The 24,619-nt window shown below is 47.9% G+C and overlaps 1 protein-coding gene across 3 annotated transcripts in view; it reads left to right on the top strand.

The window, feature by feature from the left end:
- Positions 1-24,619, top strand: part of PRKDC (protein kinase, DNA-activated, catalytic subunit) — a 189,722-nt gene that overhangs the window by 133,049 nt on the left and 32,054 nt on the right. For all 3 annotated transcript variants that reach the window (XR_003999119.1, XM_030553055.1, XM_030553054.1), the window contains exons 63-72: positions 6,323-6,531; positions 7,047-7,185; positions 9,534-9,722; positions 10,368-10,592; positions 11,106-11,214; positions 12,168-12,279; positions 18,363-18,552; positions 20,835-21,009; positions 21,133-21,323; positions 23,957-24,137. Coding sequence is in view for 2 of the 3 variants with exons in the window: in XM_030553055.1 (XP_030408915.1) it covers positions 6,323-6,531; positions 7,047-7,185; positions 9,534-9,722; positions 10,368-10,592; positions 11,106-11,214; positions 12,168-12,279; positions 18,363-18,552; positions 20,835-21,009; positions 21,133-21,323; positions 23,957-24,137 (1,720 nt within the window). In the remaining variant the exon portion in view is untranslated. The remainder of the gene's footprint in view (positions 1-6,322; positions 6,532-7,046; positions 7,186-9,533; positions 9,723-10,367; positions 10,593-11,105; positions 11,215-12,167; positions 12,280-18,362; positions 18,553-20,834; positions 21,010-21,132; positions 21,324-23,956; positions 24,138-24,619) is intronic.

Raw genomic sequence — 24,619 nt, 5'->3', positions numbered from 1 at the left:
CCTCGAGACAGCCGTCCGTATCCTCCCAGACGGACAGTGGGTATGCGCTGGGCACCGACCGGCAGGCGGCGCTGTTCGGGGATCCGCCGCTGCAAGACCAAGGCCCACAACAGTGGGGATTCTGGACACCCTGGGCATACCATCAGGCCCAGGGCCCCCAGCAGCTCCCTGCTAGACCGGCGACTGCGGAGCGTAGGGCCCCTGAAGCCTCCTTGTCTCGCCCCCCTCCCTCCCCGGAAGGGGAGGAAGGGTCCAAACAGCAGGACTCCGCTGTGGCTCCGGAGGCAGAGGCGAGGGCTGAGGAAGACCCTCAGTTGGACACTATCGTGCCTGGGGTCTCATCATCCTCCTCCCCGGATGAGGTGGTGGCGGGTACCTCCTCCAACAGTCCCCCCCCGCTGGATCTCAGGGCGCACCAGGACCTCCTCAGGCGATTGGCTCAAAACCTGAGTCTGCAGGCAGAGGAGGTCTCGGAGATAGAGGACCCAATTGTCACCATCCTCTCTTCTGATGCTCCCACCAGGGTCGCCCTGCCCTTCATACGGACCATCCAGGCCAACGCCAATACTATCTGGCAGTCCCCGGCCTCCATCCCTCCAACAGCGAAAGGAGTCGAGAGAAAGTACATGGCCCCTTCTAGGGGCTATGAATATCTACATGTTCACCCGACTCCCGGTTCACTGGTAGTGCAATCGGTGAACGATAGGGAGCGTCACGGCCAGGAGGCTCCGGCCCCCAAGTCCAGAGAGGCCAGGCGGATGGACCTCCTTGGCCGTAAGGTGTATTCGGCTGGGGCGCTGCAGCTCAGGGTCTCTAACCAGCAGGCCCTGCTGAGCAGATACGCCTTTAACTCCTGGGTGGCAGTGGACAAATTTAAGGAGCTGCTGCCACAGGATGCTCGCCAAGAGTTTACGGCCATCTTGGACGAAGGCAAGAAGGTCGCACGCACGGCCTTACAAGCCTCCTTGGACGCTGCGGACTCGGCTGCCCGCACCCTCGCGTCAGGAGTTACGATGCGTCGCATCTCCTGGCTGCAGGTTTCCGGCCTTCCGCCGGAGCTCCAGCACACTATACAGGACCTTCCTTTCGAAGGCCAGGGCCTGTTTTCCGATAAGACAGACCCCAGACTCAAGAGTCTAAAAGACAACAGGGTCATCATGCGGTCCCTCGGGATGCACACCCCCGTGACGCAGCGTAGACCCTTTAGGTCGCAACAACAGCAACAACGTAGGCCGTTTTCCCAGTTCCGCCAGCGGCAGGACCTTTACAGGCGCCGCGGCAGGAACGGCAGGCGCAGGCAGTCTGGGAACCAAGGGGGGCAGAACCAAGGCTCCTCAAAACCCCCGCCTGGTCCTAAGCCTTCATTTTGAAGGTGCGCCCGAGGGCGCGGTAACAGTTTCCCCTATGGATCCTTTCCCCCCGTTTTCAAACCGCCTTTCGTTTTTCCTCCCGGCGTGGTCCCAAATAACATCGGACCGCTGGGTCTTAAGCATGGTGCAGACGGGATACCGCCTGCAGTTTGTTTCGTTTCCTCCTTCCCGCCCTCCTTCCTCGTCCCTCTTCAGGGACCCCTCTCACGAGCAATTCCTTCGGCAGGAGGTGCAGACGCTCCTCAGCAAAGGAGCTATAGAGGCGGTTCCGGAAAACGAGAAAGGCAAAGGGTTTTATTCCCGCTACTTTCTGATCCCCAAGGCCAAGGGGGGCCTCAGGCCTATCCTCGACCTGCGAGAACTCAACAAATACCTCGTGAAGTTGAAGTTCCGCATGGTATCCCTGGGGACCATTATTCCATCCCTGGATCCGGGAGACTGGTACGCCGCCCTCGACATGCAGGACGCGTATTTCCACATTGCCATTTGGCCGCGCCACAGACGCTTTCTCCGCTTCGTTGTGGGGGCTCTTCATTATCAGTTTGCAGTCCTCCCATTCGGCCTGTCCACGGCCCCGAGGGTGTTTACAAAATGCATGGCAGTTGTCGTGGCGCATCTTCGGCGCAACCGTGTCCACGTGTTCCCTTATCTGGACGACTGGTTGATTCGGGGCACGTCGGAACAGCAGGTCAACAGCCATGTCCGCATGATCACCGCCATATTTGCAAGTCTGGGCCTCTTGATAAACACAGACAAGTCCACTCTGAGGCCCACGCAGAAGGTGGAATTTATCGGGGCCGTCTTGGATGCCACTGTGGGCAGGGCCTCGCTGCCTCTGCAACGGTTCCAGACCATGGCGGCGATCGTTCAACGTTTGCGGTCAGCCCCATTGACGTCAGTGAGGACATGTCTAACCCTGTTAGGCCACATGGCGGCGTGCACTTTTGTGACCGGCTACGCTCGGCTCCACATGAGGCCTCTCCAGCTGTGGCTTATCAGTCATTGCAGGCCGGCAAGGCAACCTTTAGACATGTTAGTCACAATCCCCCAGAAGGTCTTAGATTCTCTCGGCTGGTGGTTAGACCAGTCCGTATTATGTGCGGGTCTTCCCTTTCACCCCTCTCAGCCATCGGTATCCCTGACAACGGATGCCTCAGATCTAGGCTGGGGGGCCCACCTAGGGACCCTGCGGACACAGGGCCTGTGGTCCCAGGAGGAGGTGGGGCTCCACATCAACATACGGGAGTTGAGAGCGGTCCGCCTTGCTTGTCAAGCGTTTTGTCATCAGCTTCAGGGTCGTTGTGTCGCCGTGTTCACGGACAACACGACGACCATGTACTGTATCAACAAGCAGGGCGGCACCAGGTCCTCCTCCCTGTGCCACGAGGCGATACGTCTCTGGGACTTTTGCGTAGCCCACTCCATTCACCTCAGGGCTTCCTTCCTCCCTGGAGTACGGAACACTCTGGCAGATCGATTGAGCAGATCCTTCCTGTCACACGAGTGGTCCCTTCGCCCGGACGTCGCTCTCTCCATTTTCCGGAGGTGGGGTTATCCCCGGGTGGACCTCTTCGCGTCCAAGGGGAACAGGAAGTGCCAAGCGTTCTGCTCCTTTCAGGGCAGGGAGCCGGGGTCGATAGCGGATGCCTTCCTCATCCAGTGGTCGACCCACCTGTACTATGCATTTCCCCCGTTCCCTCTGGTCCACAAGGTCCTCCTGAAGGTGCGCAGGGACAGGGCTCTCGTGATCATGGTGGCCCCGGCGTGGCCCAGGCAGCACTGGTACACCATGCTGCTGGACTTGGCCATAGCCGACCCAGTTCCCCTGCCCCTTCATCCGGACCTGATTACCCAGGACCACGGGACCCTCTGTCACCCAGACCTGCAGTCGCTGCACCTAGCGGCGTGGCTCCTGCGTGGCTGACTGGTTCCGAGCTGCGCTGCTCTACGCCTGTGAGAGAGGTGCTCTTGAGCAGCAGGAAACCGTCCACAAGAGCCACATATTCAGCGAAATGGAAGCGCTTTTCCTGTTGGTGCGTAGAGAGAAATCTCCGCCCTATGGAAGTTTCGGTATCCGAAATCTTAGACTACGTTTTGTCCCTCAAAGGGCAAGGTCTGGCCTTATCGTCGTTGCGAGTCCACCTAGCAGCTATCTCCACCTTTCACCCGGGTGCGGACGGTCGCTCCGTTTTTTCTCACCCGACGGTGTCGAGATTCCTTAAAGGGCTGGAACGTTTATTCCCTAACGTCCGTCCCCCTGCTCCAACCTGGGATCTTAACCTGGTGTTGTCCCGGCTCATGGGACCCCCCTTTGAGCCGTTAGCTACTTGCTCCCTGCTCTACCTCTCTTGGAAAACGGCCTTTCTAGTGGCTATCACCTCAGCTCGACGGGTGTCGGAGCTCCGAGCTCTTGTGGTAGACCCCCCATATACGGTCTTCCACAAGGACAAGGTGCAGCTGAGGCCACACCCTGCTTTTCTGCCCAAGGTGGTCTCAGCCTTTCATGTCAACCAAGAGATTTTCCTTCCGGGTTTTTTCCCAAAACCTCACTCCTCAGGCAGGGAGCAGCAGCTCCACTCGCTGGATGTCCGTAGGGCTCTCGCGTTCTACATAGAGAGGACTAAGCCCTTCCGGAAATCCCCCCAACTTTTCGTGGCGGTAGCAGATCGTATGAAAGGTCTTCCTATCTCCTCCCAGAGGGTATCCTCTTGGGTTACGTCCTGTATCAGGACTTGTTATGACTTGGCCCATGTCCCTACGGGCCGTGTGACTGCGCATTCTACCAGGGCGCAGGCGTCGTCGCTGGCTTTCCTCGCCCGTGTGCCCATCCAGGAAATCTGTCGGGCAGCGACCTGGTCATCGGTCCACACCTTTGCTTCCCACTACACCCTGGTCCAGCAGTCGAGGGAGGATGCGGCCTTCGGAACTGCAGTGCTCCGTGCCGCGACTTCTCACTCCGACCCCACCGCCTAGGTATGGCTTGGGAGTCACCTACCTCGAATGGATGTGAGCAATCACTCGAAGAAGAAAAGACGGTTACTCACCTTTGTAACTATTGTTCTTCGAGATGTGTTGCTCACATCCATTCCACACCCGCCCTCCTTCCCCACTGTCGGAGTAGCCGGCAAGAAGGAACTGAGGAGCGGGCGGGCCGGCAGGGGTATATATAGAGCGCCATGGCGGCGCCACTCTAGGGGGCGACCTGCCGGCCCACTGGAGTTGCTAGGGTAAAAAAGTTTCCGACGAACGTGCACGCGCGGCGCGCACACCTACCTGGAATGGATGTGAGCAACACATCTCGAAGAACAACAGTTACAAAGGTGAGTAACCGTCTTTTCCTCACAGAGGATCTCCTTGTGAGTGACGTCCTGTATCAGGACCTGTTATGACTTGACTCACACCCCTACGGGCCATGTGACTGCGCACTCCACCAGGGCACAAGCATCATCGATGGCTTTCCTCGCCCGCGTGCTCATCCAGGAGATTTGTAGGGCGGCGACCTGGTCCTCTGTCCACACCTTCGCTTCTCATTATGCCCTGGTCCAGCAGTCCAGAGATGACGCTGCTTTCGGCTCTGCAGTGCTTCATGCCGCGATTTCTCACTTCGACCCTACCGCCTAGGTAAGGCTTGGGATTCACCTAACTGGAATGGATATGAGCAATCACTAGAAGAAGAAAAGACCATTACTCACCTTTGTAACTGTTGTTCTTCGAGATGTGTTGCTCATATCCATTCCACACCCGCCCTCCTTCCCCACTGTCGGAGTAGCCGGCAAGAAGGAACTGAGGAGCAGGTGGGCCGGCAGGGGTATATATCGAGCGCCAAGGCTGCGCCACTCTAGGGGGCGACCTGCCAGCCCACTGGAGTTGCTAGGGTAAAAAGTCTTCCAACGAACGTGCACGCGCAGCGTGCACACCTAACTGGAATGGATATGAGCTACACATCTCGAAGAACAACAGTTACAAAGGTGAGTAACCGTCTTTTCACTGGTCTGGTCAGATGTACATTTCTGGTGCTCTTTGGGACGGAGACTGCTTCTTCGTTTGCACAGTACTCAGCACAAAGGAGTCTGATCTCTAGATACAAATATTAATCTCAAAGTTCTGGTGATCCCAGGTACACTAGAAAGCAACAGAGAGTCCTGTGGCGCCTTGTAGACTAACAGACGAAACCCACGAAAGCTTATGCTCCAATAAGTCTGTTAGTCTATAAGGTGCCACAGGACTCTTAGTCTGAATCTGTAAAAAGCAACAAATATGGCTGCCCCTCTGATAGATACACTAGAGTTTCTCCAGGAGGTTTGGTTGGAGCCCTACAACCAAGCACCTTCAGAAATGTAGGACCAGCTATAGTAGCATTTTGTAGACAGGCACATCGATTCCTCTGTTTGAGTATCTCTGCCAAATTTAATCAGAATGATGGATTAGACAAGCATGTGCCTGGCATTTTTAGTCACCATTACCTCCAAAAGGCAGATTTTGGAATTAGTTCTCCTATCCATACAAGAACCACACTGCCTTTGTCATAAGGAAAAGGTTATTCTTCGAGCTCCAGAAACCTTTCTGTCCAAGGTAAATTCCTCTTTCCACAGTTCCGGGAGAATAGTTCTCCCATTGTTTTGTTCTAATCCTTGGAAAATTATGGCATAAATGGGCATTCCTCGAGCTCTAAAGTTATGTCTCAAGCACATGGCATACATACACCAAATGTAGCCTGCTCATCTCATTCTATCCAAAATGCCTAGCTCTTAGGGCCTCAGAGTTGTTTGCAGGCAAGATGTAAAATTCCTGCACCAGCTGGCATGCGAAAAACTATTCACAAAATCACTAGATACACCGGCCTCCTTCCAAACTTTCTTTCACTTTAGGAAAAGAAAACCAAAAGATTTTCTCTCTAAAGCCTATTTCCAATACTTACAGGCCTGTTAACTGCCCATGTCTTTGTTTTACAGGAAATGAGTTACCAGCACAGAGAGCTGCTAGACCTCGACTCGGCCACTGTGAGCACTAGCTGCTTAGCCAGTTTACAGCAACCTGTGGGCATCCTGCTTCTTGAACAGGCTCTAACTCTTCTTTCTTCAGAAGAACCACCACGGTCCAAACGAATGCGTGGAAGGGCAGAGCTCTCTCCAGATGTAATCAGATGGATTGAACTTGCTAAGTGAGTGCTTGTTTGGGCAGAAATTAATTGGGGTAGTTTTTATTCAAATTAAATCAGCCAAGAGTTCTAGTCATATATAAGGCTTGATTTTCATACTAGGTGTATTTTTAATATTTCTGAGCTAATTATTGACTTTTCAGGCAGGGCTCCTCCCATGTCATAAATCTTTTCCAACACATTCTCTGGTACAGATTCAACAACTTGGTTTCCAGTACAGTTAAATGCTATGCTCTTGCAGGTGATTTCGGAGTAGTGTTTGCAGCATTGTTTAAGCATTTTTTGGTCAGAGTAAAGTTTACACAATCCACTATAAATTTATAATCTGGTAGAAGAATAATATCTATGCATCAGTAATGCATTCTATGTAGCCAGGCAGTTATAGAGCAGTAAGTTTGCATAGACTGTCTAACATGCATCAGTTTTAATACTGAAGTACTTTGTACCTGGATACTTTGCACTTGAATAGAAAGCTGTTCTTTTTCAAATAATATTTTTTTGCCTTTTAACTTTACTAGGCTTTATCGATCTGTTGGAGATTATGATGTTCTTCGTGGTATTTTCAGTGGAAAGATTGGAACTAAGGAAATTACCCAGAATGCACTGTTAGCAGAGGCAAGAAGTGATTATGCTGAAGCAGCTAAACAATATGATGAGGTAAAAAACTACATAACAAATATAGTTTGTTTCCTCTCAGATTTTTTTTTAAGACCCCTTTTTTTACTTCTGTCAATAAAAATTCGGAGACAGCATGTTGCTTTAAATCAGGGGTCAGCAACCTATGGCATGCCTGCCAAAGATGGCACACAAAACAATTTTTAATGGCACACTGCGGCCACCGCTGGCCCCGCTCAGCCTGCTGCTGAACCCCGGCAGCGAGCTGAGCGGGGCTGACGGCCGGGACCCTTGCAGGCAGCAGCATGCCATTAAAAATCCTGCCCGGCCCAGCCCGCTCTTCTCTGCTCCCTGCCTACCGTGCTCTCTGATGGGGGCAGGAGGCAGAAGCAAGCTTGGTCCTGCCAGCTATTGCTGTAGGGCAGGCTGTACCGGCAGCCAAGCTTCCCCCTCCCCTGCCTCTTCCCCAGCGTGCTGCATGGTGCCCCGCCTCCTCTCCCTCCCTGCTGTCGATGGCCATTGTGAGGGAGGGGAGAAGAGGAGCCCCAGCGCCCTCGCTGCTCAGACCAGAAAGGAGGTGGAGAAGAGGCAGGAGCGGGGTCTTGGGGAAGAGGAGGTGGTATCAGGGCGTATCCCTCCAGCCTCCTGCCATGAGCCACCCCCTGATCCCAGCCTACCCCCCAGCCCTCTGCCCTGACCCCTGCATCCCCCTCACACCCCAGCCTCCTGCACCCCCGCACCCCCTGCCCTGACTCCTGCACTCCCCACATATACCCAGCCCCCCCCACCCCATGCCCTGACTCCTGTACCCCCCTCACATGCCCCCAGCCCTCTGTCCTGACTCCTGCACCCTTCTCTCACACACCCTGCCCTGACGCCTGCACTCCCCACACATACCCAGCCCCCCTATGCCCTGACTCTTGCACACCCCACATCCTCACCCCCCCAACCCTGAGCACCAAATGGGAGCTCCTGCACACACACCCCATTCCCACCTGCACCCCTCACACCAAATGGGAGCTGCTCTGGTAAGCGCTCCACACCCAAACCTCCTGCCCCAACCCTGAGCCCTCTCCCTCATTCTAGCTCCTGGCCAGACCCTGCACCCCAACCCCCAGCCTGCTCCTTCACCCTCAGCCCTGTGCTCAGTGTACCCCCACCCTCAGCTCAGTGCAGAGAGAGCGGAAGAGAATGGACCAGAACCAGGGAGAAGGTAGGTACCCACTGTGTGTGGGCAGAGCCGGGACCCCAGACCAGCAGTGGGCTGAGCAGGGCCAGCAGCTGTGACCCTGGCTGGCAGGAGCCAGCAGACAGAACCTCAGACCTGCAGCAGGCTGAGCCGCTCAGCCCGCTGCTGGTCTGGGATCTCAGCTGCTGGCCCCACTCAGCCCGTCGTTGGTCTGAGGTCCTGGCCCCTGGCTTCACTCAGCCTATCACCTGTCTGAGGTTCTGGCTGCCGGACCCTTGCTAGCCAGGGTCCCGGCCGCAGGCCCCGCTCAGCCCACTTCCGGCCTAGGTGAAGGGAACCCCAGGTCGGCAGCGGGCTGAGCAGGTCGGCGGCATAAGATCAGCATTTTACTTTAATTTTAAATGAAGCTTCTTAAACATTTTGAAAACCTTGTTTACTTTACATACAACAGTAGTTTAGTTATATAATATATATAGACTTATAGAGAGAGGCCTTCTAAAAAATGTTAAAATGTATTACTGGCACACGAAACCTTACATTAAAGTGAATAAATGAAGACTTGGCACACCATTTCTGAATGGTTGCAGACCCCTGCTTTAAACGTTCTTTTATTTGGTTCACTTCATTATATGAGTCAAGATCCATAAAAGATACTTGGTCAAATGCAATGTAAATAACAGTTCATAACAGACAGTGCTTATTGAGACAAATTTTCAAGTTATCCATTGTTGTCACACAACTTTACAGGCATAAATCAATATAATTTCAATACACACACATAAGATCATTAGAGAATGGAAATTAAGTGCTTATGGTCTGCACATATAAGTTCTATTTGTGTTCACAAGTTGATAATCATTAAAAAATATGTGTGGAAATCATTTTACCTACAGAAGGTTTGTGTCTAAATGAAAGCTGGAAAAATGCAGCTCTTTGCAAATGCAGGTTAACTGAAGCTCACATCTGAGCTGAGTTTTATATGTTAAAGGTGTGACTGATGTACATTTTCAAGAATTCTTTGGAACATTTTCTTGGGTCCTATTTGCTGGTTAAACACAAGTGCTGATAAAGGAATAAAATATTGTCATGCAACAGTGAAAACATTATGGGTTCTCCTGAAGGTGTTCAGCTAGAATAGTAAAAAAAATCGTAATATTGCAGCTCAGAACCTGTTTTTTTTCATCTGACATTCCTTTTCTAGGCTCTCTCTAAACAAGACTGGTTGGATGGTGAACCTAGTGAAGCAGAAAAGGATTTCTGGGAACTTGCGTCTCTTGAATGCTACAACCATCTGACAGAGTGGAAGTCACTGGAGTATTGTTCCACTGTTAATATTGATAGCGGACAACCTCCAGACCTAAACAAAACGTGGAGTGATCCATTTTATCAGGTTTGTGAAATCATTGCTAGATTAGAGTTGATATCATACTGATTGCATTTGTACAGGGGCCTTTACTGAGGTGCCTTGATTAGGGATAGAGGTAAAGTGACTTGATCACAAAGGTACTTTGCACAATTTAGATGAGTTTTCTTATAAAAATTACAGTCAACAGTAATTAAAGAAACTATTTTTTGCTATTATGTAGCGTCTCATGTTGTCCTTTAGTCCCATGACTCAGAAAATGGCTCCAGCCTGGTCACCTTGTCCTCTTTGCACTTGTCATGCTGCTGTCATTTATTTTTCTCTTCCTCCTGTATTTGGAGGATCCCACAGAATTTATTTTGAAGCTGATAAGAAATGCCAAGCACCAGTACCTTTGCAACTGCATAAGCCCACCAGAAGAGGGTGCTGTGTGACTTGTTGGGTGATCAGAGTCAAGCTGAAAAAGGTTAAGATACACTGAAAAGTATAATTACATTTTGGTGAAATATGTTAGTCGTTTCCTAATTTGAAAATCTTTAGGCCTGTAGCAAATGGAACCAGGCCCCTATATGTCTTGCATATGGTTCTACATCACCAGCAACAGATGGCAGAAGTGCTTATTCAGTATCCTGCCCTGGGAGTAAAGATACTTTTTTCTTTTTTCCTCTGTAGGAAACCTATCTGCCATATATAATACGGAGTAAGTTGAAATTACTGCTCCATGGGGGCAATGACCAGTCCTTGCTGACCTTCATTGATGAGGCTATGAAGATAGAACAGAGGAAAGCCCTTATAGAAATGTATTACAGCCAAGAGCTGAGTCTTCTCTACATCTTGCAGGATGACTTTGATAGAGCCAGATATTACATCAGCAGTGGCATGCAGGCCTTCATGCAGGTAACAAAGCTGCTGTGACATGTCTGCTGTGATTCTCTGTAGGAAATCATGTCAGGTGCAGCCCTTGCTGCTACTGGAACATTGCTTCAAGATAAAAATATAAAGGATGGAATTTGGACCCCCTTGAAGTGAATGACAAAACTTCCATTGACTTCCCTGGTGTCAGAATTTCACCCCAGGAACTTAAGAAATGGAAACAGCTATCCGGTGCAACATGCCTACCCTATTTTGGGGGTGTCTTACTCCTTTCTTTCAGTTTATTCACTCTGTCCCCTCTTCTTCCCTAGTATATCGTACTGAGTTTATTCAGCCTAGTTCACTGATGTTTCATTTTGAAAACCTCTAACTAGCGTAAATTGATACTGGTTGGTTTTATGCATCTTTTCTAAAGATAGTCTGAATCACAATCTAGTTGAGCATAGCACATAGAGAGAGCGGTTATTTTTCTGCTCTACAGTGCTCTAAATAAAAACATGGTAAGAAATCACTTAAAAATCATTCTCCTTCTCCTAGAACTATTCCAGTATTGACACTCTGTTACACCAGAGTCGACTAACAAAGCTTCAGTCTGTCCAAGCTTTAACAGAAATACAGGAATTCATCAATTTTACAAGCAAACCAAGTAAGATATTTTCCCCACAGTATTTTTCTCTTATTTTGTGTATATACATTGTGGCATTCACCTTTTTGTTTTTGGGAAGAGTGGGTGTAGTTATTTTCACATGTCAAAAGACTCTGAATCTGTGTCTGATATAGTGAAGATGTTGTTTTTTAAAAGGGTCATTCACTGTTATGTTTTATCTTTCTAGCCCTTGCAATGAAATCTTTCCATGATTATTTAAAATAGAAATGATCTCTTTAAAATTGCCAAGAAGGCCAACAGCATACTGGGCTGTATTAGTAGGAGCATTGCCAGCAGATCGAGGGAAGTGATTATTCCCCTCTGTTCGGCACTGGTGAGGCCACACCTGGAGTATTGTGTCCAGTTTTGGTCCCCCCACTACAGAAGGGATGTGGACAAATTGGAGAGAGTCCAGTGGAGGACAACGAAAATGATTAGCGGACTGGGGCACATGACTTACAAGGAGAGACTGAGAGAACTGGGGTTATTTAGTCTGCAGAAGAGGAGAGAGAGGGGAGATTTTATAGCAGCTTTCAGTGATCTGAAGGGGGGTTCCAAAGAGGATGGAACTTGGCCTTTCTCAGTGGTGGCAGATGATAGCACAGGGAGCAATGGTGTCAAGTTGCAGTGGGGGAGGTCTAGGTTGGATATTAGGAAACACTATTTCACTGGGAGGGTGGTTAAGCACTGGACTGGGTTACCTAGGGAGGTGATGGAATCTCCATCCTTAGAGATTTTTAAGGCCTGGGTTGACAAAGCCTTGACTGGGATGATTTAGTTGGTGTTGGTCCTGCTTTGAGCAGGGGGTTGGACTAGATGCCCTCCTGACCTTAAATTCTATGAGATCTCTTTCAACCCTGACATTCTGTGATTCTAAACATCATGGTTTGACTCCCTACATTTTCACATTACCTCCATGCAGCCTTTTCTTAAAGTATTTTTAATGATTTTAGGCAGCTTAGCTTCTCAAGCTTCTCTTAAGAGACTTCTCAGAATTTGGACAAGCAGATATCCAGATGATAAAATGGATCCCATGAACATCTGGGATGACGTCATTACAAACCGGTAAGATGAAACACTTGTCTGTTAACTATGAGTGTACATGTTAGATAAGCTTGCTATATTCCTGATGTTGCCTGTAGAAGTTCTTGGTTGGAATCCAGCACTTGGTGATTTCTAAGTTCTATTATGTCTTGCCTTTCAGATGGAACAAATTGTTTTCGTATTACTAACATATGGAGAGGAGCAAAGGGCAGACAGGATGGGTAGTTGGATAAGAGGATGTTTTCATATAAATAGTGTAGTTAGCAGATTAGACCAATAGCCTAAAGCTTAAAATTGTTTGTCATCCATCAATAGCTAGGTACACTGTAAGGAAATCAGGATTATAAATTAAAACTTCTGCCAGCTAGCAATCCTCAGCCCAATTCTTCAATCCTTACATATGTTGAGGAGTACGTGGGTGAATAGTCACATTTATCACAATGGGACTACTCTCTAAGTGCCCCTCTACATGAGTACAAGTCACAAAAATGGGCCCTCAGTTACCAGATGTCTTTAAACAGCTAGAAGTTTTAACAAGGTTTTATACAAAGAACCCAACCCCGGTCATTACCATGTTCTTCAGGTATTTATGTGACTGTCCTGTACTATAACCAAAACGTCTGCTATGCAACAGTTACCTGAAATGGCTGATCCTTGAGAGACTTTCTTTAGTCAAGCTCTCAAGAGGCTCAGATGCTTTCTCTAACCTTTTAATTTCTCTCTCCTCCCCATAATATTTCTCCACATCTTCTTTCTCTCAATGCAACTTCACATCACTTTCCTTTCCTCAGGGTATGTCTACACTATGAAAGTAGGTTGATTTTTAGAAACCAATTTTATACAGACAATTTGGTATGTCCACACTAAGCACGTTAAGTCAGCGGAGTGCGTCCTCACTACTGTGGCTAGTATTGATTTACAGAGTGGTGCACTGTGGCTAGCTATCCCACAGTTCCCGCAGTCTCAGCTGCCCATTGGAATTCTGGATTAAGCTCTCAATGCCTGATGGGGCAAAAACATTGTTGTGGGTGGTTTGGGGTACATGTCATCAGCCCCCTTCCCTCCATGAAAGCAACGGCAGACAATCGTTGCTTGCCTTTTTTCCTGGGTTACTCGTGCAGACACCATACCACGGCAAGCATGGAGCCTGCTCAGCTCACCTTTACCGTACGTCTCCTAGGTGCTGCTGGCAGATGCAGTACTGCATTGCTGCAGAGCAGCAGCTCCTTGCCTTTGCGGCAGATGGTGCAGTAGGACTGATAGCTGTCGTACATCTCCTGGGTGCTCCTGGCAGACCTTGATGAGGCCGATCAGGGGTGCCTGGACAGACACGGCTATCCTCCTCTTAGAGCACGGAATGGGAGGTCCAGGTCATTCTCTTCAAGTTTCATCTCTTGGAGATTCAGTCCTGCCTAGACTATCATGCAAGCTGGAGGCTTCTGCCTCAGGCTGCTCTCCCAGCTGGAGGCACTGCGTGGTCACACCTACCCCAGCCTACCCCTTGCTCCCGTGGCTCATGAAGCCTGGACAGTAGTAAGAAGCATTTCAGCTATAGGCTGAGCAAGTTCAGAATGGTGGTAGAACGTGCCTTTGGACATTTAAAAGCTCACTGGTGCTGTTTGCTGACTAGGTCAGACCTCAGCGCAACCAACATTCTCATTGTTATTGCTGCTTGCTGTGTGCTCCATAATATCTGTGAGAGTAAGAGGGAACATTTATGGCAGGGTGGGAGGTTGAGGCAAATCGCCTGGTGTCTGATTTTGAGCAGCCAGACACCAGAGTGATTAGAAGTGCACAGCAATGTGCGCTGCACATCAGAGAGGCTTTGAAAACCAGTTTCATGACTGACCAGACTTTGGTGTGACAGTTGTATGTGTTTCTCCTTGATGCAAACCCACTCCCTGTCTTGATTTTAATTCCCTGTAAGCCAACCACCCTCCCCCCCTTCGAAATAAAGTAACTATTGTTTTGAAACCATGCATTCTTTATTAATTTAAAAAAAAAAAAAAGAGAGCGATAACGGACAAGGTATCCTGGGTCGGGTAGGGGAGGAGGGAAGGACAAGGCCACATAGCTTATTGTAGCCACACTAAAAATCAAATTGTTTGAATGACGCCTTCTGTTGCTTGGGCCATCCTCTGGAGTGGAGTGGCTGGGTGCCCGGATCTTCTTCTATCCCCACGTTCTTGGGCGTCTGGGTGAGGAGGCTATGCAACATGGGGAGGAGGGGAGGCGGTTATATAGCAGATGCAGCGGGGGTCTGTGCTCTTGTTGGCTTTCCTACAGCTCCAACAGATACTTCATCATGTCCGTTTGCTCCCCCATTAGCCTCAACATTGCGTCCTGCCTCCGCTCTTCGCACTCACTTGTTTCCTGGCCTCTGCCACCGAATGCCTCCATGCATTAAGCTGTGCCCTATCAATGCAGGAGGACTGCATGAGCTCAGAAAGCATATTATCACGAGTGCGTTTTCTTCGCCTTCTAATTTGCAATAACCACAGGGACAGAGATGATAGGGGGAGCGTAAAAACATTCTACGCTCTACGATTCTGGGGGGACTGCATGGTCACCTGTGCTGCTGAGTTTGCTACGCTGGCCAAACAGGAAATAAAATTCAGAAGTTCGTGGGGCTTTCCCTGGGTACCTGGCTAATGCATCAGAGTTCAAAGTGCTGTCCAGAATGGTCACAATGGAGCACTCTGGGATAGCTCCTGGAGCCCAATCCGTTGATTTGTGCCAACAGTACCCCAAATTTGACCTAGCAAGGTCAATTTTAGCACTACTCCCCTCGCCAAGGAGGAGTACAGAAGTCGATTTTAAGAGCCCTTTAAGTCGACGGAACAGGGTTTGTTGTGTGGACTCATTCATTTTAAAATCGACTTAAGGCGGCTAAATTCGACCTAATCCCGTAATGTGGACCAGGGCTCAGTCTTTCATCATTACCTCTCTGAGCCAATAAGTGCCTTAAAATTTGCTGATTATGGAGTCTCAGCAGGCTTGGCAGTGTTTGTTCAGCCAGGAGCCAAAACCTCCTAGGCAAAGGAGCTTACTTAGGTTAGAGGTGAACCAAAACACATTTCATATTTTATCCTTTGGGAAAGCCTCAAAACTTACAAGCTTTGGAGAGTTGCCAGACTGCTGAAAGCTTGCGATGAGCTATTAAGATACCCACTTGTGTCTTCTCTTAAATTAGGCTATAAGGCTCTTTGGGACAGGGACTGTATTTCTATGGTGTTTACACAGCACCTAGCATAGAGCCAGACTGTGATACCCAGACTCCCATTTAATAACAGTTTATTTCAGGAGTCAGCCACCTTTTCAGAAGTGGTGTGCCAAGTCTTCATTAATTCACTTCAATTTAAGGTTTTGCATGCCGGTAATTCATTTTAATGTTTCTTAGAAGGTCTCTCTTTATAAGTCTATATATTATATAACTAAACTATTGTCGTATGTAAAGCAAACAAGGTTTTCAAAATGTTTAAGAAGCTTCATTTAAAATTAATTTAAAATGCTGATCTTACACCGCCAGCCTGCTCAGCCCGCTGCCGGCCTGGGATTCCATTCATCTAGACCAGCAGCGGGCTGAGCGGGGCGGGCGCCCAGCTGGCCTGGGGCTGGCAGCCAGAACCCCAGACTGGCAGCGGGCTGAGCGGGGCCAGGGACTGGAACCCCAGACCGGCAGCGGGCTGAGCGGGGCCAGGGACTGGAACCCCAGACCGGCGGCAGGCTGAGCAGGGCCAGCGGCCGGGACCCCAGACCGGCAGCGGGCTGAGCAGGGCCAGCGGCAGGGACCCCAGACTGGCGGCCGGCTGAGCAGCTCAGCCCGCTGCCAGTCTGAGGTTCCATTCACTGGCTCCTGCCAGCCAGAGTCCTGGCTGCGGCCCCGTTCAGCCCGCTGCCAGTCTAGGGTCCTGGCTCTGCCCACACAGAGTGGGTACCTACCCTCCCTGGTTCTGGCCCATTATCTTCCTCTCTCTCTGCACTGAGCTGAGGGTGGGGGTGCACTGAGCACAGGGCTGGGGGTGAAGGAGCAGGCTGGGGGTTGGGGTTTAGGGTCTAGCCAGGAGCTAGAATGAGGGAGGGGGCTCAGGGTTGGGGCAGGAGGTTTGGGTGTGGAGTGCTTACCTGGGCAGCTCCCATTTGGTGTGAGGGGTGCAGGTGGGAATGGGTGTGTGTGCAGGAGCTCCCATTTGGTGCTCAGAGTGGGGATGTGTAGGGTTTGCAAGAGTTAGGGCATGGGGTGTGCAGGGGGCTGGGGATGTGTGGGGAGTGCAGGAGTCAGGGCAGGGTGTGTGTGAGGAGGGTGCAGGAGTCAGGACAGAGGGCTGGGGGTGTGAGGGGGGATGCAGGAGACAGGGCATGGGGTGCGGGGGGATGGGTATGTGTGGGAGGTGCCAGAGTCAGGGCTGGGGTCGTGGGGGGGTGTTGCAGGGGGCTGGGGTGTGAGAGGGGTGCAGGAGTCAGGGCAGAGGGCTGGGGGGTGGGCTGGGATCGGGGGGTGCTCCCAGCCCCCTGCCCTGAGTGGCTCACAGCAGGGGGCTGGAGGGATACGCCCTGATTCCACCCGCCTTCCCCAAGGCCCCGCTTCTGCGTCTTCTCCACCTACTTCCCAGTCTGAGCAGTGAGGGTGCTGGGGCTCCTCTTCTCCCCTCCCTCACAGGGGCCATCGGCGGCAGGGAGGGAGAGGAGATGGGGCATGAAGCAGCACGCTGGGGAAGAGGTGTGGGAGGGGGAAGCTCGGCTGCTGGTGGAGCCTGACCTACAGCAGCAGCCGGCAGGACCCAGCTGCTTCTGCCTCATCCCCAGCAGAGAGAGCGGTAGGCAGGGGGTGGAGAAGAGCAGGCTGGGCCGGGCAGGATTTTTAATGGTTCAGCAGTGGGCTGAGCGGGGCCAGCGTCGGCTGCAGCGTGCAATTAAAAATCGGCTTTCGTGCTGTCTTTGGGACATGTGCCCTAGGTTGCTGACCCCTGGTTTACATGGTAAGCAGTCCCATTGAAGTTGATGGGCCTACTTATGGAGTAAGGTACTAGTCACTGTGAATAAGGATATCTCAGTTGGTCCCTTGATAGTGACTGGAGTCTCAGGGCACTACTGTAATACAACTCTTAAAGGGCACTTATGTAAACCTAAATAAGGTTTGCAGTTGGGTCAAAGTTAGACATGAAATACAGGCTAGTGCTAGAGCTGGTCAGGATTTTTCCAGTGAAACAGAGTTTTACTGGGAAATGCCGATTTACTGAACCTGAAGTGTGTCACAGCAGCATCTCTGATTTGACAAACTTTAATTGAATCATAGGCAGGTTTCCAAGGGAACTCTGCTTGGTTTCATGGAAGGCTGCTGGGGAGCCTGGGCTTCTAGGGTCCATGGCTCTGGGCAGCCCCACCATGCAGACTACTCCCAGGTCAACTGGCTCCCAGGACCCACCCACTTGAAAGACTTGGAGCCAGCAGGCCCAGATGTCTGGAAGTTCTGCAGCCCCCAGTCAGGGGTGTGCATATAGTGGGGCTGCCCTGGACCCCCAGAGGCTGGGAACCCTGGCAGCTGCTGACTGTAATTGACATGATTCTTGTCAGCTTCACCACTGCTCTTTGAAATACTGAAATTGTCCATGAATCCCAAGTTTCAGTCAGCTCTAGCTGGCATTTATAGTTTATAATCCAGTCAACATGTTTCTTACAGTTATGCTGGCATCAGGGCAAGGGCTATAGGTTTGTCTTGGTACATTTAGGGTAATATTCTAGTAAAAATGTAATTATAAACATTTTCTAGCACCTAAACTTCATAGTCTCCAATAAAAATCCTAACCCAGTAGCCAGGATTAAAAAATGAAATGTGTAAGGGACACCATTTCAAGACCTTGGGGTACTCATTAGGTCACCCTGGTTGTGACTGTTAATTCTATTAGTTGAATATGCCTACTCCTTACTGAAGAGGATCACAATCACTAATAATAATGACACGAGTCAGTGATTGAAGCCGCTTAGCCATATTTACCAGTGGGAAATATGGCAGCATTGAATATGATCAAGGAGAGGAAGGGTTGAAATCACCTGTGTGCTTCCCACTATATATTAATATCTTATTTACTTTCACCATTGTGCAGGTGTTTCTTTCTTGGAAAAATTCAGGAGAAACTGCCTAACATTCAGGCTGATGATAGTATGGAAGTGGATGGAAGAGGAGATGTTGGTGACAAAATGGAAACAGATATGCAGGAAGAAGACATTCATTCAATGATTAGAAGCTGCAAATTCAACATGAAAATGAAGATGATAGAGAGTGCCCGGAAACAGGTGATTCGTCACTGTCTTGTAGTGCTTGATTCATCAAAAAAACATAGCTATTAGAACTGGAAAAGACAGATTAGGTTGTCCAGGTCATACTGCTGCCAATGCAGGATTTCCCCCCACAGTATGTTCTTGAATGCCTGGGGAAGCCTGGTTCCTTTTCTACTGAACTGTAGATGACTACTGTTAATTAACAACTTTTCTAAAATGTGCTATTTCAGGAAATGTGCCCAAAGGGCTCTTTTTGTTCACCAGATGCTCCTGGTACTTTCCAGAACAAATAAATAAAACATCAGAAATGTTATAGTTGTGGGCCGGTGGGGGGCGTGTCTGTGCAAGTAAAAGTAGCATAATGTATCGCATTTTAAAGCTCTTTAATTTTATGCATTTGTATTTCTAACAACATACTTTGATTTGTAAATTTACTAGCGCATAAGATAAATGTTCTGTATAAAACAGTACAGACCAAACTGAGATTGAACCAATATCACTTACCTTACCCCACTCACTAACACTGAAACGCTTTGTTTCTTCTTGTATAACATTAATAGATATTGTGGCCAGTGTTTGTCTAAAGTTAGCAACGAGGGGCTAGATTCACAAAGGGACTGAGGCATTGTGATACTCCATGCCACCATGCCTAACTTCTAGGTACCTAGAAAATAACTGAGATTCACAAAGCCTGAGCTAAGTTCTCAGGCAGCCTATATGATGAATGGAGTGACATAGGCACCTAAAAATAGGATTCACAAAAGCCAGCATGCTAGGATGCTCCCTGCCTAAGATGGCCAATGGGAGATGCTAAGGCAAATGGAGAGTGTCTCAAACCCCAAACCTCTCAGGGAGTACAGCATCTAAGTCTGGACTGCCGGGAGGTGCCTTCCTCTACCTGGGAGTCTCAGCTGCAAACCCTCTCTTTGAGTTAGGCACCTACATCATTTTTGCAAGACGCCAGGGATGGGGGGAGAAAGAGGGGCTCTCATAACTTTTAGCCCAGTGGCTAGAGCACTCCCCTGGGATGTGGCTGACCCCAGGTTCAAGCTCTTCCCCCCCCCGACCCCCATCCTCTCCCACTCTTGAAGGGGAGAAGGGATCTGCCACCACCTCTCAGGCAAGTGCCCTGACCATTGGGCTATGGGATATTTTTATGTGGGACTCCGTCAGTCTTTCCTTTTGAAGCTTTTCCTCTCTGGAAAAATAATTAGTCATTAGAATAGGGAGACTGGATCCTGGGACTCCCACATCCTGAGTGAGTGCTCAAACCACCAGGCTCTCTCTCACTTTCTGGCCTAATGACACTCTAATTATTTATCCACAATGGAACTGCTTCTACAGGAGAGACTGAGGGAGGGCCATATCAGAATATTCTGTACCTAATGATTGGGGCCCTCACTTGTCGAGCTCTTGAACTGGTTTTCCATGTTCCATATGAATATCATAAAGACTGAGCTAAGTCCCATTGTCTGTTTTGTGTGAGCTTACCTGTGGGGCTGAATCCAGCAGGCAAGCGCTGAGCCTGTTTACCAGCTCAGGCCCTGTATGCTAGTTAGGTGGAGGAACACCTGTTTTTCCCCAGGTTGTGCATCACACTGGGGCTTAGGTGTCCAGATGTCTAGAATGGAGCAGAGGTTCTCATACACAGAGGCAGAAACACAGGTGCCTAGGGAACTTTTACTGCAAAAAATTAGGTGCCAAGTGAGTTAAACATCTACAAGATTCAGCAGCAGTTGAGCTGTGGGAGTTTTGTTAATACCAGTGGTGTCTGATCCTGGGATCTAGGCACCAAAAGTAGAAGTTAGGCACCTAAATCCTTTCTGAATCTAACCCTAAGTGACCTGGTCCTCAGAAGTGCTAAATACCCAAAGTCTCCATTGAGATCAGTGGGAGTTGTGGTACTCAGTACCTCTGAAAGTCAAACTACTTATTAATGGATCTAAAGATAGATTTAGAGACCTAATTTTAGATATCAAGTTGGAATATGTTGACGTGGTGACCTCTGATTTTAAGTAGGATATGAGTTAAAAATGACTGAAGATAGATTGATAAAGATAAAAAAATACAAAAACAAATACTTCCATTAGCACATGCCTGTTTTTCACACCGAGCCCACCTGGCATTGGAGCCCCTCACACTTTGCTGGAATTTCCGGAACCTTTCCTGATATACTTTGTGAATCTCGTAATGGCTCTTGCAAAATCCTTGGATCTTTTCATTTGCTGCAAACAGTTTTTTATTTCCCCTTCTTCTAATGCATTATTAAACATTCCCATTTTGATCTGTTAATGTAGAACAGCTTCTCCGTTGCCATGAAGCTTCTGAAGGATCTGCACAGAGAGTCTAAAACCAGAGAAGACTGGCTCTTGAGATGGAATCACAGCTATTGCCGCTTTAGCCATAGTCGCAGTCAGAGCCAGAATAGTCCTGAACAAATGCTCACTGTGTTGAAAACCATCTCTTTACTGGGTAATCATTTTATCTATTCATACTCCACTGATGCAGAACTCATGCTATGGATTCTCTTCCTATTTGTAATGGGAATCCATTTTACTGCCAAATTATCAACTTTTTGTTTCTGAATTCCAACAGATGAGAGCAAATCTGACTACCTGAGTAAGAACATAGTGGCCTTCCGCAACCAAAACCTTCTGTTGGGTACCACTTACTATATTTTGGCCAGTGCCCTTAGCAAAGATCCAGGATGTCTTGAAAAAATTGAGGAAGAAAAAGCTAGAAAAGTCCTGATGCTTTCTGGAGAGAGGCCTGAAAATTCTGAGAAGGTAAATGAGAAGGGAAAGGAGCTTCTTACTCATTGTTGTAGATTGCTAATTTTGTTATGTACTTCATTAACTCAGTTACATTAAGCCCATGTTACAACAGTAAACCCATGCTAGTACTCTCTGCTGCTAGCACGGATTTCTCCAATGAGCTGCAGCTGTGAGAGTAGTGCTGCAGCTGCTGTTAGTCTGACCTGGACCCCACGTAGTCAGTCATGGGCTCCTGCCCCAGACAGTCTCGTCCCACTCACTGCTGGAAAGGAGGTTCCAGGCCCCGAACTCCCACCAAAATGGTAAAGTAAAACTTGTGGAAGCAGGTTTGAATCTGCTGTGTCCAGAGCCTCCATGATTGTGCTAATGTTTGTCCCTACCGACATCTTACATGGAGGAAGGACGTCTGTCCGAGAGCATGTGCATGCACAAGGGCAAGAAGGGTGTGGGAGCAGAGGCCAGCCTGATAGTTGAATGGATGGTGCTCTTTGATATCCATGCTAACATCAGGCAGGGCTGGTCGCATGAATCTCCCATGAAGATCGTCACTTCCTAATATTAATATAGCTAATTTTCTATTTATTTTAATGATTGCTTAGTCATTTTAATGATCAGCCATAGTTAGGAGTAAAAAAAAGTAAAATTTGTCCCATTGTCCTTTGCCTTAATTGAGCAGGAGTACAATATAAAGAGCACACAATTGGAGACCCTACTAGATCTTCAAATGTATGTATTCAGAGTTGTTCAAGATGCCCCAGAACTGAAGTTATGTCTTTCAAAGGGATCCAAACGGAGAGTTAAACTGCGTATATCAATTTATATCTGCTGATCTTGATAGCTACCCTTTATTAAAAGCCTTGGGAGTAACTACAATCAGAATGAACAAACACTGTTACTTGTCTCTCTAGGAGCAAATACAATCTGTAAATGAACAGTGTCAATACAACAAGGACAAAAATTAGTATGAAATATTTATAAATGAAGTTAAAAATGATTGTGCTAGTTACTCTACCAGAATGAATGACAACATTCTTTATAATGAGCTGTTGAAAAGAGCATGAAATCTCTTCTATAGCACCTTTCACTGTGATCCTTAAAAACTAAGAAAGATCAGATTATTTGAGAGACCTCCAGAAAGATACTGCAGGAAGTGGTGTCCGTAATTTTGTGGATGATTCTGTTCCCTCTGAGTCAGTATTTAACCAGTGTCCCAGCATGGTGGTAGAGGGCATTCTACTGCCTTCTGGATGAGATACCAAACTGAGATAACATGATACCTTCTGCAAGACCTAAGGGTGTTAACACTTGTCTCCTGACCAAATTCCAACTTCAGTAATTTCTCTTTGCCTACATAAAATTCAAATGTGGTTTTTTTGTTTATGTTTTGATTCCCTCCCTCCCCGAAAACAAATAAGGGAAGAACAGAAAAGATGAACGAATGGAAAGGGAAGAAAGGAAGTGGGAGTAGGGTGGAGAAAGCAGAGTGACATCTCGGTTTCCATCTACTAGGAATTAATCAAACGTTTTTCAAAAGTTAGACCAAGTCTTTTCAAATTTGTCTGAAGTAAGTCCCTTTCTCCAAATTGTTACCTGCCAGGTCAGCCAAGTTGCTGAGCCAAGCTTCTGTCCCTGGCCACAGTCTGCTCTTTCATTTTAGGTAATATGAATCATTTTGCTACAGGCACAGCTCTAGAAAACCAAGCTTTCCATGAGTTGTTGACTTTCCAAGATAATGGGATATATCACGAAATACAGTTCTAGGAAGTGATTTTTAAGGAGATGCATGTTATCTCATTAGTCCTCCCGCCTGCTTCTAGCCAAAAGGATTATATCCTGGGACTGTCCTAAAAAAATTCACAGTGTAGTATATATGGAATACAGTATTTTTCACTTGCTGTTCCTAAACTGTTGGGTGGTATAGCTGAATACTGCTAAACAGCTGGCACATATCTGCCAAGGAGGTGATAGCATTGGTAAATGACGGAATCTGTATGCAGAGTTTAGATAAGTTTGTTTGTAAAATGCTTTGTAAATTATTTCTTCCATTAAGTACATTGTACTAGAGAAATCTGGGATGACTACATTGTGCCTCAATTCTCATAACAGAAGAAACACAATTTGTATATAAATAAAGGTTTAAAACTAGAGCTGGGCAAAGAGCTTTTTAACAAAACAAACAAAAATCCCCCACTTATTCTCATGAACATTCATTCAAACTAAAAAAACTTAATTTTCTTCCACTGTGTTTGTCTCTCTTTCATGTTAACTGTTTGCAAATAGTCTATTGAATGAGTTTACTGGCTTGGAAATACAAAGTTGTAGAGAATGTTCACAGAAAGTGAATTTTAAACTAGTAAATGTGACTTGCATTGGAAGCCCCAATCTAAGACTTATGCCTGTCCAGACAGGGAACAGAACTAATACCATGTGATCTGTGTATCCAATACAGCTCAAATTTCAAATATTGAACACTTGCAGCCAAGAAAGATCTACCGATCAAGAACTATTCACATAACGTATTTAACAAATACATGCTCAGTCTTCATTTGCAAATAGAAAAAGAACTAAATTTGTTGAATATTCACCATGAACTATTTGCTGAACTCTCATTGTTATTGTGGCGTCCGCTTATGGTTGAATTTCAGGTGATAGCAGGTCTGAACAAGAAGGCTTTCCAGCACTTCAGCACTGCAGTGAGGAAGGCTGAGGAAGAGGTGCAGTCTCACTCTATGGAGCACGTAGACCTGACTGGAGTCATAAATGCTTACATGACTTTGGTTGATTTCTGTGACAAGCATCTCCGTAAAGAGGAAGAAGGTTCATATGGTGAGTCAGAAATTAAAATATTTTTCTCATCCTGCTGTAATGCAAATTTCAGATGAGAGATTGCCAAAAGAGAGCATTCAAGTGTGAGGGCTAGAGGTGGGCCATTTAAAAAGAAAATATTATTGTACATGGAAGAATTTATAAGAGGTGGTGTTTAATAGCAAGCAACTCCCTCCTGTTGTGGAAGATTTACCTAAAATACATCAGGTTTCATCCTGCTCCTGAAATCCCAGCAGGTTATATGGCTTGGATTTAATTGTAAACAGATTATCCTCAACTTTGATGTTATTTACATCCTTTTTGTTCTTTTTGACAGCTCCTTCTGGCTTCACCATTAGTGAGTCATGAGGTCTCCATCTTACTGGAGGGATATGCATCCTATCCAGGAGATGCTCCTCTTGTTCATTCCCAGACCACGACAATGCTGTGTATAAAATGGGCAAGATACTAGTGATGATGCAGCCTCCTGATAAAAGCTAATG

This window comes from Gopherus evgoodei, chromosome 2, assembly GCF_007399415.2.
Source record: "Gopherus evgoodei ecotype Sinaloan lineage chromosome 2, rGopEvg1_v1.p, whole genome shotgun sequence".
NCBI lineage: Eukaryota > Metazoa > Chordata > Testudines > Testudinidae > Gopherus > Gopherus evgoodei.
This window is presented reverse-complemented; position numbering and strand designations above follow the sequence as displayed.